This window comes from Gossypium arboreum, chromosome 10 (genome assembly GCF_025698485.1).
Source record: "Gossypium arboreum isolate Shixiya-1 chromosome 10, ASM2569848v2, whole genome shotgun sequence".
Lineage (NCBI taxonomy): Eukaryota > Viridiplantae > Streptophyta > Magnoliopsida > Malvales > Malvaceae > Gossypium > Gossypium arboreum.
In genome coordinates, this window is record NC_069079.1 from 122,848,231 (window position 1) to 122,863,102 (window position 14,872).

The 14,872-nt window shown below is 28.7% G+C and overlaps 1 protein-coding gene across 1 annotated transcript; it reads right to left on the bottom strand.

The window, feature by feature from the left end:
* Positions 1–6,401: 6,401 nt before the first annotated feature.
* Positions 6,402–13,042, bottom strand: LOC108487130 (chorismate synthase, chloroplastic-like). The gene is made up of 13 exons (XM_017791379.2): positions 12,719–13,042; positions 9,684–9,834; positions 9,395–9,471; positions 9,250–9,308; positions 8,893–8,976; positions 8,695–8,787; positions 8,353–8,433; positions 8,021–8,152; positions 7,765–7,867; positions 7,521–7,615; positions 7,173–7,238; positions 6,993–7,077; positions 6,402–6,783 (listed from the first exon to the last, which is right to left on the bottom strand). The coding sequence occupies exons 1-13, from the start codon at positions 12,849–12,851 to the stop codon at positions 6,635–6,637; spliced, it is 1,308 nt and encodes a 435-aa protein (XP_017646868.1). The 5' UTR covers positions 12,852–13,042; the 3' UTR covers positions 6,402–6,634.
* Positions 13,043–14,872: the final 1,830 nt, after the last annotated feature.

The following is a 14,872-nucleotide window of genomic DNA, read 5'->3' on the forward strand; positions in this document are numbered from 1 at the left end:
TGCGACCCTACAGAATATTTCGGTATAATGGGCCACACGCCCGTATGGCCCATACACCCAGATTGGCCTTGCCTGTGTGGCCCACACGACTTGGCCCAAAATCTACACGCCCCTTTGTCATGCCTGTATGGCCCACACGCCCAGATTGGCCTTGCCCGTGTGGCCCACACGGCCACACTTGAGCCATTATATGGCCGAGTGCAGTGCATAGCCATGCCTTCGTTAACCACATGGCCGTGTACTCACACACGGCCTACCACATGGGCTACCACACGCCCATGTGGCATCTACATATTTATTTTTTGGCTTTTTTTCGAAGCCTCGTTTTCTGCATTTCGGGTACACAACTGACACGGTTTTGATGCTACTGCAAACACAAACCCTCCAGAACCTAAAAATCGACATACCAATGCTCAAAATCATACTTAATATACGATTAAAAATAAACCACAAACCAACAACGATCCAAATCAATGTTGTCACTTACCCCAAACTCCGAACGATTTCGGCTATAATTCTGCAAGAGAAGAGCCCCTTTTTTCCTGATTAGTTGCTACCAAAACCCAGCAATTAAGCTAATGAAAACAAAACATTAACTTTAAACGACACTAAACGAAAACCTAGTCTTAACTCGATGAATAAAACTTACCACAATATACCAAATCCAAGAGCCGAAAGTACCAAGATTAGTGGGGAAAACAAAAGGAATAGGAGAATAAGAAAAAAGAGTTGACAGAATAGTGGAGAACAGCAATTGACATCAAATTTTGGAAGAATTTTTGGGAAATTGAAACAAAAGAAAAAAATAAAAATATAACAGTTATCTCTAAATCCCTCAAACTATTCCTTACTAACCCACTAGCAACCAACCTCTCAGAAACTCAACACTAACGAAACTCTTACGCGCAACTGAGTAAAAATAAATACCCACGCTCATGCGGGGATTCAAATACAAAACCTCCAACACTCTAGCTCCCTTACCACTTAAACTAACAGGCTCATTCTAATATAGATTCACAGATAATTAATATAAGCCCACCGAATAAAGATAGGCTTAATTCCCAAAAATAATAAAATTTGCTAAAGTTAGAACTTGAACTTGAAACCTCACACACATACCCAAAATACTTAACCACTGAAGTAGATACACATTTGTCAATTATTCCCAGAAACGAAAACAAAAAGCCAGTGCGTTACATAATTAATTATTCAATTTTTATCATATTAAAATATCTTTTTTTTTCTTATTTTGTTTTGAGAAAGTTTTCAAATATATATGATTTTAAATTTAAGTGCTTTAACATGAAATTACTTATATCGTAACAAGCTTTTAATTTGATATGTTTAATTTTTTAAATTTTTTTAATTTAACTCAAAAAATTTCACTCGATTCGATTTGATTCAACTTGATTTGAATTTTATTTTACTCGAATCAATTTGAAAAAAAATCAAATCAAGTTAAGATGATAAAAATAGACTCGTCAACTTAATTAGCTCGAAATTTTTTCACTCGACTCTATTGAATGCTAAACTTTAAAAAGAAAGAAAATGATAATTAAAAATAAATTTTAATATTAAAATTTGCACATAAATTAGATAAGATCAACTTAAGTTTTAAAATTTTAAATTTAAGAACATAACCAAAATTTTATTGGCGAATAAAATTTAATAATTGGATAATGAATAAAAGAGGCGAAACCAAAAGAAATTAAAACAATTATTAATATTCTAGGTGAAATTGTAGGCCCAATATATATATATATATATATCAAGTCAAAGTCTTTTTTCTTAAAATCATTTTCGTGTTGCAAAGTCCTTATTAAAGTTTATAATTATTGAAGGAATTGCTATTTTCGAAAGAGAACTAATAAATTTAATTAAATCATAGTTCAGCCTTCATATCAACAACAAAGTTTAAGAAATTTTGGTTGGCCAAATTTTTAAAAAAAAAAAAATCCTAAAAGAATTAAATTGTATTACTAAATAATTAGAAGGTTTAATATTGCAATAAATCTATTTTTATTCAAGGGAAGCTAGATCCCTGCTTGCCCTCCCTTATATTAACTATAGTAATTAAGGTGTCAAAACTAGTTTATTTTTTATTGCCATCTTTTGATTATTTATTTATTCATTTGTGCATATTTTGACTCTTCTTATGCAACTTTTAAGAGATCTTGTGCAACAAATTTTGTGGTATGATTGAGAAAAATATTTTGTTAAGCAAGAAAAACTAGAAAGAAGCTAGCTTATCTTTACAAGTATACAATCAAGAAGTTTTATGAATAAATATCTGTATATTATTTTATTGTGGTTTAATTGGGACAATAACTTAATTTACATGGATTATAACACCTATAGAATAAAAATAATTTGTATCACAATTTTACTTACTCGAGAATCATTTCTAAGTGAAATTTATTTGTAACTAAACTTTGAGTATGAAAAGTTTTAGCAAGAAAATTCTTTCATTGTAATTTTAATGGCAATAAAGTTACAAGGTGTGTAAGAGTTCTTCCACTGTAATTATATGGTTGTAATGAGTGTAAGTCCATTTAAATCATCTCTCGTATTACTCTGAAAAAGCTTGGAAGACATAAATCAACTGATGAATAAAGTCCATTTTTTTTGAATGGTGCTCATTATTCTTTTACAATAATTAAAGGATAGGTATGCTTGTACTTGTCTATATTATTAGGTCACCTGTCTTACAAACTTATCTTATTCTTTTGGAAATATATAATGCATTATTGGGAACTCTTAATTCTCACAACACCAATAATTAATCAATATTCTGTCTTAATTTGTAGTACAATATTTTATTTAAATAATATATTATCTCTTCTTTTTTCTTTTTTTTTGGTGTATACTGTTGAAACCTAACTTTATTAATTATTATGATTGGAATCTGCTTTTTTTCTTATCATAATTAAAGGGATCATATCCTTTAGTTAGGGGTTATTAGGGCCATCTTATTTTCCTATTTGCACTTTAATTTAATAAAATAGACTTAAAAGTTTATATGGTTAAAGTGTTTAATTAAAATGATAATATTATGTTAAATTATTAATATTGATTGTTTTTGGGATGATGACTTGTGTGTTCCTTGTAGATAGACTAGTTGCTGTTGATAGACATCAATTTATAAATTAATTTAAAATTAAATTTGATTTATTATTTCTATTATATTATGAAGATATTAAAAGCTAACAATAATTGCAAAAAAAGGGATGATATTGTAAAATTAAAATACTTTTACACTATTAATATTTTAGTAGTTCAGTTATTATATTTATTATACATATTGTTATATTATACGTTGATAATTATAATAAAAATAATTATAAAATAATAAGAAAAGAAAAATAAAATACAGAATTTTAATTATTTCTGTTAATATTTTTATGATATGATTAGGAAAAAACAATTGTGCAGTTGAATAAATTTAACTGAAAGTTAACAATTAAATATGATTATTCAAAAGATTTGTCAGTATCCATTAGCTCATATTTTGTTAATGGTTGTTGTACTATGAGAATTTAATCATGTGATTAGTTTTACTTTCTTTTTTTATATATTTTTGAATAAAATAATAAATTGACATGATACTACACATATGATTATATGTTTATTATATAAGATTTTACAAATAGTAGAATTTTAACTTAACAAATTTAATGGTTACTGTCTAGGATAGAATTGAAATTTCAAAATTCAAAAGACTAAAATGATTAAATTAGAGTACAATAACTAAACCCGTAATTTATGCATAGAGAAAACTAATAATAGAATTTGACTTTATCCTTTAATGTCTCTAGAAGCAAAGTCCAAACTTAAGCTTTAATTTAATTAGCTCATATAACATAAAAATATTATGTTGTACTAGGAGTTAGATTACAATTTTTCTCTCTATTAAAAAATGGGTAAATTAGTTCCTCTAATTAAATCAAAGAGCAAATTGATCCTTTTATTAAAAATTCCATCCTTTTTCTCTGTTAAAAATTTGTCTCTATATGTCAGCATAAGTTACATGTGGCACATCATATGTCACTGTATTTGTCAACCAAGCCAATTTTTAAGAATACAAATGGATAAATTTTTTAATAGAAATAATTAATTTGCTTTTTAAGGAATACTAAATCATATACATAATAGACTGATTTAGATCAATCTAACAAGATGATTATGAGATACTTCTTTTTCTAATTAATAGATTAATAAAATATTAACCCCTTAAGCTTGATTTAAGAAGGAAAGGAAGAAGAGGGATTAAATCAATCTTAATTAAATTATGGATTGGTTTTAAATCATTGCTATTGCTATTTGTTATTTAATTTATTTAACTGTTACAAGATCCACAATTCTACGAGCTTGGGCTTCAGTTGCTGACATAAAAACATCTCTTTCCATGTCTTTGGATACAAACCATAGGGTCTTGCCCATTCTTTGTACATAAACTCTTGTGAGTCTTTCAGTAGTTCTTCCACTTCCGGGATAAATTCTCCTGTTTGTGCCTCATAAAAAGAACTAGAAGGTTGATGGAGGAAGCAAAATGCAATTCAACTTTTAATACAAAAGCCTTCATAATACTTTTATCTTGAGCAAGTTCTGATTATATTTGGCTTTTTTTAAGACAATGCGTAAAACTATCCATAATTCCTCTCCAACTCATAAATAGGAGAATAATGCACTTTAGCGCACTTGAACCCATGTGCTCTTGCATTGGCAACAATACCCATGCTAATCAAATTAAAACTTAATCGACACCAATTAATTAGTAGTAAATATGAGATAGGCTTTATTTTCATAAATTCGTTTCAAGAAGTCAATGAAAAGAAGAAAAAAAAAATCCAGAAAATTTAGGTAAAAACCATGTGAAATTCAACAGTAAAAAGCAGTAGATTGCATTATCAAAACTTCCCTTTTTCATCATCATTTTGTTTATGAATGTAGCAAATTTGACAGCTGAATTTTGCTGTGTTTCTTTTTTCAGATAACCTAACATTAACAATAAAAAAAACTTACCAATATTCAATCAAACCCTTTTGGTATAATTGGCATAACAGTAATCACATGAATGAAATTGAAATTTGATTATTAAGATATTTTAGTGTACTTACTTTTACCCATGATCTATGAGTTCAATTAATCTGCTAAGTCAACATTGAATGTCTGTAAGCTTAGTTTGGTCACTTAAACTTTGAAAATGAAGCAATTTTTTTTTTGACCAACTTAACTATTTGTTGTTTGGACTAAAAAAAATAAAAGAAATTATTGTTCTTACTGTTTATGTTGAAAATGTGTAATGAAGACAATTCGATAATGAGTCCAAATATAAACCGTAATGTACTTCACAATTAATCTCAATTTAAACTTAATCGATGTACATACATCCTTCTTATTTAAAAAATATAAAATAATTACGATCTCTTTCCCTTGATCAAAAGAACAAAGAATCTCAATATTTGTAATTATTTTATAATTTTTAAATGAGAAGGATATATCTATCGTTGTAAAATTAATATAGTTTTATATCATTTCATAGTTTTATTATAATTAATATTGTCTATATTAATATATATTTAATGGTTAAATTTTTTACATAAAACAAATAGTTAAAATCTTTTATTTTCTTCAAAGTGAACATGCATGATCTACATGAATAAAACATGAAATTTAATAGTTGGATTATAAAAATATTAATCGTATAAAAGTTATGAAAATGTGTAAAACCATATTAGTTTTATACAGATGTAAGTAAATCCTCCCTCTTTTCAAATTGTGATATATCTATAATATATATAAAAGCACGAGGTTGGAAAAACTTTTAAGAGAATATCTTTTATTTTCTATCATATTACTAAATTGACATTTAAAATATTTATAAGTTAATTTAGAGTTATTAATTATAACTCTATTTAAAATAAATTATGATAATTTTATTAATTTTAAAATAGAATTATAGCTTGTAAAATGTCTAAGCATACTCACTACCAATAAGTCAAAATAATTAATAATTAAGGTTAAAATATTTTTTAATTCTGATTTTTTATAAATAAACCTTTTTATGTTCATATTTATTAACATAATAAAATAAAATTATTACTTAAATAGAACTCTAAGTATATAATAGAGATTGATTTTTCTTTAATTATCATTAAATTAGTGTTAAAGTTATTTATCAATTAAAATTAAAGTTTAAATCTATAAATAACATTTATCAGTAGCATCAGTATCTCAAAAACAAAATTCGAACTACAATGGTACCAGAGAGCAGTGAATAAATATGTAAGATCATTTTAATTAAAAAAATTATAAATTATTTATTCCGTGCAAAGCAAGTAACCTTTTATACTTATTATTATTATAATCATAACATGTATTAGCATGAACTTACATCCTCGTTTGTAACTCAACAAGATTAAATCATAAGCCATATTATTAAAAACATGTCAACTCAATAATTTCAACTACACTGAAACTGTTATTCTCTACTGTTGGAACATGAGAAGCAATAAAAGCTCCGAACAGTTACAAAGAAAACACACAAACAATAAAGTAGGGCAAAACAGAAATGCTAATAAGCCCTTCGACTTAGGGTTGATAAAACCTTAAAACCAGAACATTCTGCAACCATTCAAATCATTGCTGGTTCGAAGTTGGGGAAACCTAAGCTCAACGGTTCTTGTAACTCCGCATTGATAGGAAAAAGGTTACATTGTGCATATTGTGCCATTAATTGGTCCACAAGCACCAAGGCTACCATGGCCTCAACAACAGGCACCGCTGCATCACCCAAATCAACACCACAGATTAAAATCATAGCTATTTGTGAGATATTGTTTGGAAGTGAAGGATAATATCAAATAGCTTAACATGATTTTCCAGGGAATTTAGTTGCCTTGGAAAAATGGTAGTTGAAAAAGGAAAATGTATAGATACTAATCTAGGAAAGATGGTAAAGGAGGATGGAAAACTATCATCCAAAGAAATACCTCGAGGGGCAACACAAGGATCATGACGACCGTGGACTAGTAGTTCTATCTCTTTTTTCTCACGAGTCACTGTGTGCTGCTTCCTCTGCAGAAAATATCACAAAAAGCCACACTAGTTTTAACTGAACTAAGAAAATAAATGTAGGAAACAAATACGCAGGCAAAGAATATCGAACTTACACTAATAGCAGGTGTTGGCTTGAAAGCTACTCTCATGTTGATAATTTCCCCATTGGATATTCCACCCTGTAAGTCAACATTAAAATCACATGATTTTCGTATTGAACTAATGGATTTAGCCCAAGAATTAGGAAGTTGGAGAATAAAAGCAAACCAGCTTGTATTTGTTGCATTGGTTATTGGCAAGTATGTATTCCAACATGATTATCTTAAATTTTCTTAATGTTTTTCCATGTACTCGATAGGTCATATCCCCATACCATGTTTGTGTATGCGTTGGACATTGGTGTTCGACGTGGGCAGGTAATGAAGAGTTAAATCGACATAGATAACGAATAAAACAAACACCTGTATCCCACCGGAGCGATTTGTTCTTGTCCTTATTCTTCCATGTTCATCAGTATAGAACTCATCATTATGTTCACTACCGGTCAGAAAAGCACCTGCAAGGGATTTTTTTGGACAGCATTTAGAGCAAACTTACAATGCAACTAAGCTGCAAAATTACCACAGAAACCATTGACCAACTCAATTCAAAAATGATTTAGGGAAATTAAACAGTAGTACCACAAAAGTACAAAAATTTCTTAACCTGAAAATCCACTCCCAAGTTCAAAGCCTTTAGATGCTGGTACTGACATTACAGCCTTAGCAAGCTCTGCTTCAAGCTTATCAAAAACTGGTGAACCAAGCCCCTGAATACAAGAATATATATTTTCAGTTCTATAGAAAACTTCCAGGAGACTTTGGATGGTAAAATTAAAGCATTTCCTTCATGTTAAGGCCAAGGGCTACCTAAATTTTCAATCTAAACATGTGCATATGTGAGAGACTTAGAATGTACATACACGCGGAGCATTCCTCACTATGCACGTGACAACACAGCCAACAGAATCTCCTTTTATCCGCACAGCATCGATAGCCGCTATCATTTTCTCAGCGTATTCAGGATTTGGGCACCTTACAATATTGCTCTCTATCTGAAAACATGTAATTGAAAGTAGTTAGACGATGGCTACAATAAATTGGTCAGAAATAAAAGGAAGTCAACATTCTAGACATTGTGAGCGAAAGTTGACCAAAATGCATAATTTATCTCAAGATATATTGAGGAAAATCCTCTGGTAACTAACAACTTGTTTTAGATCAAGACTTAAATAACTGAAAGAAGAGTTTAAACCTGGCCAAGAGTTACAGTGTCATGGTCAACTGACCCATCTGGAAGAAGAACCTGCTGAACTTGAGAGACATAGGCAAGAACCTGAAAGACGAGAGACAATATGAAGAAACTCAAAAAATAAAGACATAAAACTCAGTAACAGAAGTAGAATCCACATCCCCATTCATTTGAAGCTTGAAACATAGTTGAAGGCTTAAAACTGTGTTGTACTTATTCTAAACATCCATTCGAAACAAAACAGATGCTTTCAACGTTATTCAGAGAAAAGAGTAGTGAACTAAAAACAACATGTACAACAAGATTAAATGATCAAAAGTTCAACCTGACTGGCTTGAGACATACCTCAGTTCCTGAAAACTGCTTGAGAATTTTCTTAGCAATAGCTCCAGAGGCAACTCTTCCAATGGTTTCTCTGGCTGATGATCTGCCACCACCCTTCAATTACAAGTTCAGTTCAGATGATTGGGTCCAAACATCTCTGCTTCTCTTAAGAATTGATGGAAGAAATTGAAACATTGGGTTGATAATAAAGGGCATTACCTGCACTGCCCTGACACCATATTTCATATCATAAGTGGCATCAGCATGAGATGGCCTATAAGCTATTGACATTTCCTTGTAATCCTGAAAGTAGAATGGCATCATCAATGAATCCTTCTAGTCCCATAAGAAAAAAGAATGAATCCAAAATTGAGCAAATGTTTGCCATATTATATGTATGTTTTCCTTTCTGACATATTAAAGTCACAATCCTTAGCTGAAAGGGGATTCACTAGATTGCACTCCAAAGTAGTACATATTTTCACATTATCTAACCAGCGAATACCGTTTATATAGCTGCATCGTTTGATTCATTGATGAGCTCTCATTATAGACCTGATAACATATAATACTCACTTGTTCTCTGTGATCAGTATTTGGTACAAGTACATGTATTGGTGTTCCAGTAGTCACTCCTGCAGTTTGTCATGAAAAGTTTAGTTAAACACAAAATATAAACAGTGATATGAAACAGAAGATCAAAGGGAAAATAAGATTTAACCTTCAGAAACTCCAGAATATATTCGGCATGTGTCTGTCTCTTTCCTTGGGGTAGTAACTCGGCTCTGACCTGGACTCCTGCAGAAATATCTTGACTGTTAATCCAAAATAACAAAAAAAATTACAGCAAAGAGATGAGAAATTATATTATCAAAGTTGTATCATTAATAGGCCAATCATGTTTACAAGCACTACCACTAGATCAATGTGCAATGAACATGAACCACACAGCGCTACCACGAGGATGCACAAACCTTTTCTAAAGGCGAGCACAAGAAAGAATCAAGTACCTTCGGTCAAGATCACCTTGCAAATCAGCTTCTGAGAGAGGAATCCTAGGAGGACATCCATCAACTATACAACCAACACCACCTCCATTAGATTCTCCAAATGTTGTAACACGGAAATAATTTCCAAATGTGCTCCCAGCTGCTTGTATCTCTGTTAGGTAGTACAGTTTGTCAGACTTATCATCAAACAAAAATAGCATTTCAATGTAATTTACAGACACCCCAAGATGTCTCGGCCTAGTGGCAATATGTTACCATCAACCTTAATGATAAGATTCTAATCAGATCAAGCAAGTAACATTGTAGATTAATATATGTATCTCAGCCTATGGTGTATATTGATCACAAAAGTTCACTCTCAAGACAAAACAAATGAACATAACAACGATAGCTGCTATTAACAACTGAATCTAATATCAAACTTTCGCTACGAATAAACAGATTTCAATGCTGACACAAATATCGATTAAGTCAACGCTTGTGACCATCTATAAACTATACATAAACACGTAGGATGCTCACCTTTTTTTTCCTTTTGCAATTTAGTAATGGTTAAATTCTAGTTTTAGTCCCTCCTATTATGTCTATATTTGAGATTTGATCTTTATACTTTAATTTCTAATATAATTTGATCCTTATATTTTTATGTTGTTATTAATTAAATTTTAGTTTTAGTCCCTTTATTATGTCTAAATTTGAAATTTAATTTCTAATATAACTTGGTCTCTATATTTTTATAATTTTATTAATTAGTCAAAATAGTTAATATCATTTAACTTTTGATTAAAATATTACATGATTATATATAATTTGAATGTTTTGAGAGTCTTAGAGACTAACTAACATGTGGCATTCTCATTTCTTTTAGGTTTAATTTTTTTTACATTATAAGACTATTGTTAATTCAATTTTGACCCTAAACTATTTTAAAACTTGAGTTTTAACCTATATATTTCAAATTTTGATAGATTTTGGTCCCCTGCTTTTATAATGTTATTAGTAAATATAAATAATTAATATTGTTAACTATTTCAATAAAAATGTTAATAACATTTTTTTTCCTTAAGAATACTATTCCAACAGGGAAAATGGTTTTACCATGATAAGTTCTAGAGATGAGCATGGGCCAGGCCAGGCCCGACGAAAAATTTAGGCACGTTTGCTAGGCCCAGCCCGAACCCAGCCTGAAAAGTGGGCCTAAAATTTTGCCCAAGCCCGAACCAGATAAAAATGTTAAAACCCGAGCCCGCCCATATTAATTTTTATATTATTTTTTATATAATTTTAAAATATATATAATACATCAAAAATACTATAAACAACAAAATAAGTATTTCCTAACAAATTGAAAATAAATTTTAAAAAATATGTATACTTAAATAATATTAAGATAGATGCAACTTAACAAGCAAATGTCTCTAAAATAATAACAAAATTGACAAATATCTTTAAAATAATAACAAAATTAACAATAAAATAAGTTTTATACAATATCTAAACAATAACAATCAAATAATAGCAACATAATAGTAAAATAGGGAGAAAATAGGGAGAAAATAACAAGAAAAATAATATTAAAAAAATTAATTTTTTTGTTCTTTAGTGAATTTAGGCCAAGCCGGGCTAAATGCCTTACTCGAGGCCAGACCCTTTTTTAAACGGGCCTATATTTTTATTCAAACTCTCCCACATTTTGGGCAGGCCAGGCGGCCTGACCCATGCTCACCTCTAACAAATTCGAATGGGTGTTTTTTAAAAAAAATCATAATCAATATTTTTAATATTATTTTTATCTATATTGGACCTGAATTTCAAATGTATAAAGTGTTTAGGGAAATAGAGCATATTTCAACCATCAATTTTTTACTCTATAATTTAACATAGATATATAATCAACCCAACAGGATGCGTGAGCCGGGAACCATACTAATTAATTTTAATTCGAAACTCTATCACACGAGTATGCATATAAAAGTTACGTATTTAGAATACAAATTTGTGTTTAAAAATAATATACTAATGAAATTTATGATTTAAAATTAATTATTAATAATAACACATGAAATATGTATGATATTAATATAAGTGCAATTGATGGAGGTAATAAAGTGTGCATAATGAAATTAAAATGTATAAAATATTAAAATAAAATTTTAATTAAATGATAATTTTAAAATTTTACTAACGGAACTGACTTGGGTTCAAATCCCATGTTAAATAGTTTTATTGGCTTTTAAATAAAAAAACCCTCAAATCGACTTAGTAAATAACTTTGTAAATAGCAAGTATGGATATATCTGAAGTAATAAAGTGTGTATGATAAAACTTTAGCTAAGTGGTAAATTAAGAGTTTCACTAACCCAATTGGTTTGAGTTATATTTTTATTCTTTTAATAAAAATTAAATTACTCTTGAATAATATAAATTATTTTAATTATAAAAAATATTTTCATAATTTTTTGACCGAGTTGATAATCCAATTGAAGATAACACAAATTTATTAAAACTCAATTGATTTAGATTCAAATCCCATATAAATACTTATATATAAATAGCTTTTAAAAAGCTTTAATTAAATGATGAATTTAAAATTTTACTAATCCAATTAGTTTGAGTTATATTTTATTTTTTAATAAAATTAATTACTCTTAAATAATATAATTTATTTTAATTATGAAAAGATATTTATATAATTTCTTTAAAAGTTGGTAACACAAACTCATTAAAACAGTTAATAAATAATATAGATAAAAGAGTAATATTGCAAATTACAACAACAAAAAAAAAAAAAACAAAATTGAAGTTAATAACTACTTAAGTCCCTAGAAAGTAGTAATATTGCAAATTACGACAAAAAAACATACAAATTTGAAGTTAATAACGACTTAGGTCCCTAGAATGCAGTAATCCTGCAAATCACAACAAAAACATACACATTTGAAGTTAATAACTACTTAAGTCCCTAGAAAGTAGTAATCTTGCAAAGAAACTCGACATAATAATAATAAAAAAGAAACTCAAATAACAAATCTTACGAAGCTTTTTGTGGGTTCTTGGTTTGATTGAGATGCGAAGAGAGGGAAAATGAAGTCTTTGAAGGTCAGGATAAAGAGAAGAATTGGGTTTAGTAGCTCTAAGGAAAGGCTTGCATATAATGGAAGAAGCCATGAAAGCTTAGAAACCAGAAACGGAGTAGAGGTTGAAAGAGATGAAGAAGAGATTGAGGTAATAAAAATGTAAGATTTGGTAAAAGGAGGAGGATTTTGAGAATGGGGGTTGTGATTCTATAGTTTATATAATTTGGATCTAACAGTAGAGTGAAACTCATTTTAGGTATTTTACACATCAAAGTTGAAAGTTGAAAGTTGAAACTTCTTTTTTAGGTAGTTTTTTTTTTTTAAATTTAGGCTTAATTTTACCCTTGCAAGTCACGTATATTTTTAAGAATATTTCCTTATTTAAATATTATTTTATTTTATATGTTATAAACTATTTAAAATTCCAAAATATATAAAAATTATAAAATTCAAATAAATTCCTAATTTCTAGGAATTCAGTTTCTTCCAAGTTCATGGGAATTTCTAAAAAAAATTTCCCAGTTCCAAAATCTAAAAATTCTGCAAAAAGAAAAACCATCGATTTCAAGATGAAGTCCTCAATTATCAACGAAAACCACCAAAAAGAATCCTTCATATCATCCTTCAACACAAGAAACCATAATCCTAAAAACACTAAACTACACTCATGATTATTTAAAATAGAGTCTATCTTATTTTAATTACTTAAAAAAATTAATTTAATCACTTTAAAAAAATAATTGTATAAATTAATCACTCATCATTTTTTATTCTTTTATAAAAGTTTAGAAATCTCCTATAATTAGTCTGAGAATTTTTTTGGACTAAAACATTTTCCCTAAGTTTTAGGTAGGTCCCTGAGTTTTAATCAATTGTCAATAAAAAATACATTTAAATCATTTAATAGGCTAACGTGTCGTATTAAATTAAGAAAAAAGAAAATACAAAGAAAATAAATCGGGCTTGGTCTTTGTTGAGTATTTAGTTTCGATTTCGGGATTGGCAGGGCTTTTTAGTTAAATCTACTCCGATGGAATAGAATCGGATGAGGAAGCTTTTGGTGCCTCATTTTGCCAGAGACGGTGCCAACGGCAACAGACTACACTTGCAGACCATGGCTGCTACTTTTTTTTGGCTGTTAATAATGTAACGGATTCCGTCCAAATCTGATCTATTTGAAAACAATTGTAACGGTAAGGGTGCAATTGACCAAAAAAAAGCATTAGGGATTAATTGCAGAAACATGCAAACATTATGGGCAAAATTTGGAATTAAGCCTATAATTTATTACGTTGCGTATTCCAAGGCTTGAGTTGACAACTCATTTATATGATTCATATAAAACGAAAAAAAGGACAAACAGGGAAACAACGATGTAGGACAGCTCTCGAATCTCAATGCATTTGAAAGGATTAAGGGGTAATTTAGATTGTACGGGGACAACTCTCTCATTTTAATTAGGGTAAATTATACAAAATTATTAAATTATTAATAAATTGATAATTTAATCATTAACTTCAAAAATTATAAAAGTAGTAATTAAATTATTTAAAAATTTTATTTAAATTATTAAGTTGATAAAATTAATGATGTATGACATTCTCTCTTCGCATTATATTTACCAATCAAAAATTCTTCTTTCATTTCTTTTCTACGATTAAGTTTTTTTATGAAATAATTTTGAGCGTTACAATTTATAAAGTAAAATTTAAACAATTTTCTTATATGATCTCCACACTAACCATTAAATTGACTTGGATCTAAGATATATGTTCTTCTACTCATCGATAGATATTGATCGCAATATCAATAATTAAATTATTACTTAGAGCTTGTTAGTTAAATTTAAAAAACTTAACAACTTAATTACTTAAATAAAATTTTTGAATAATTTAATATCTATAATTTATTTTAAATTAAGTGATTAAAACATAAATTTATTAATAATCTAATAAGCTTATATATATTTTAACCATGAGGAAATGAGAAAAGGTGGTCCCCAGATTTTCTCATCATGTTTTTTCTTTTCCTCAATAATTTATTTATTCAATGTTTGATTTGATATATATATATTTATGATTAAAAAAAAAAGCTTAATTAGCAGGAAACCTT

What these genes read in the sequence shown, in the direction of transcription:
- LOC108487130 (XM_017791379.2), bottom strand. Translation starts at nt 12,851, where the DNA reads ATGGCTTCTTCCATTATATGCAAGCCTTTCCTTAGAGCTACTAAACCC. An exon ending in ATGGTGTCAGGGCAGTGCAG is followed by an intron (nt 8,788 to 8,892) that starts GTAATGCCCTTT and finishes TTGTAATTGAAG; the next exon opens with GGTGGTGGCAGATCATCAGC. An exon ending in ATCGCTCCGGTGGGATACAG is followed by an intron (nt 7,239 to 7,520) that starts GTGTTTGTTTTA and finishes GTTGACTTACAG; the next exon opens with GGTGGAATATCCAATGGGGA.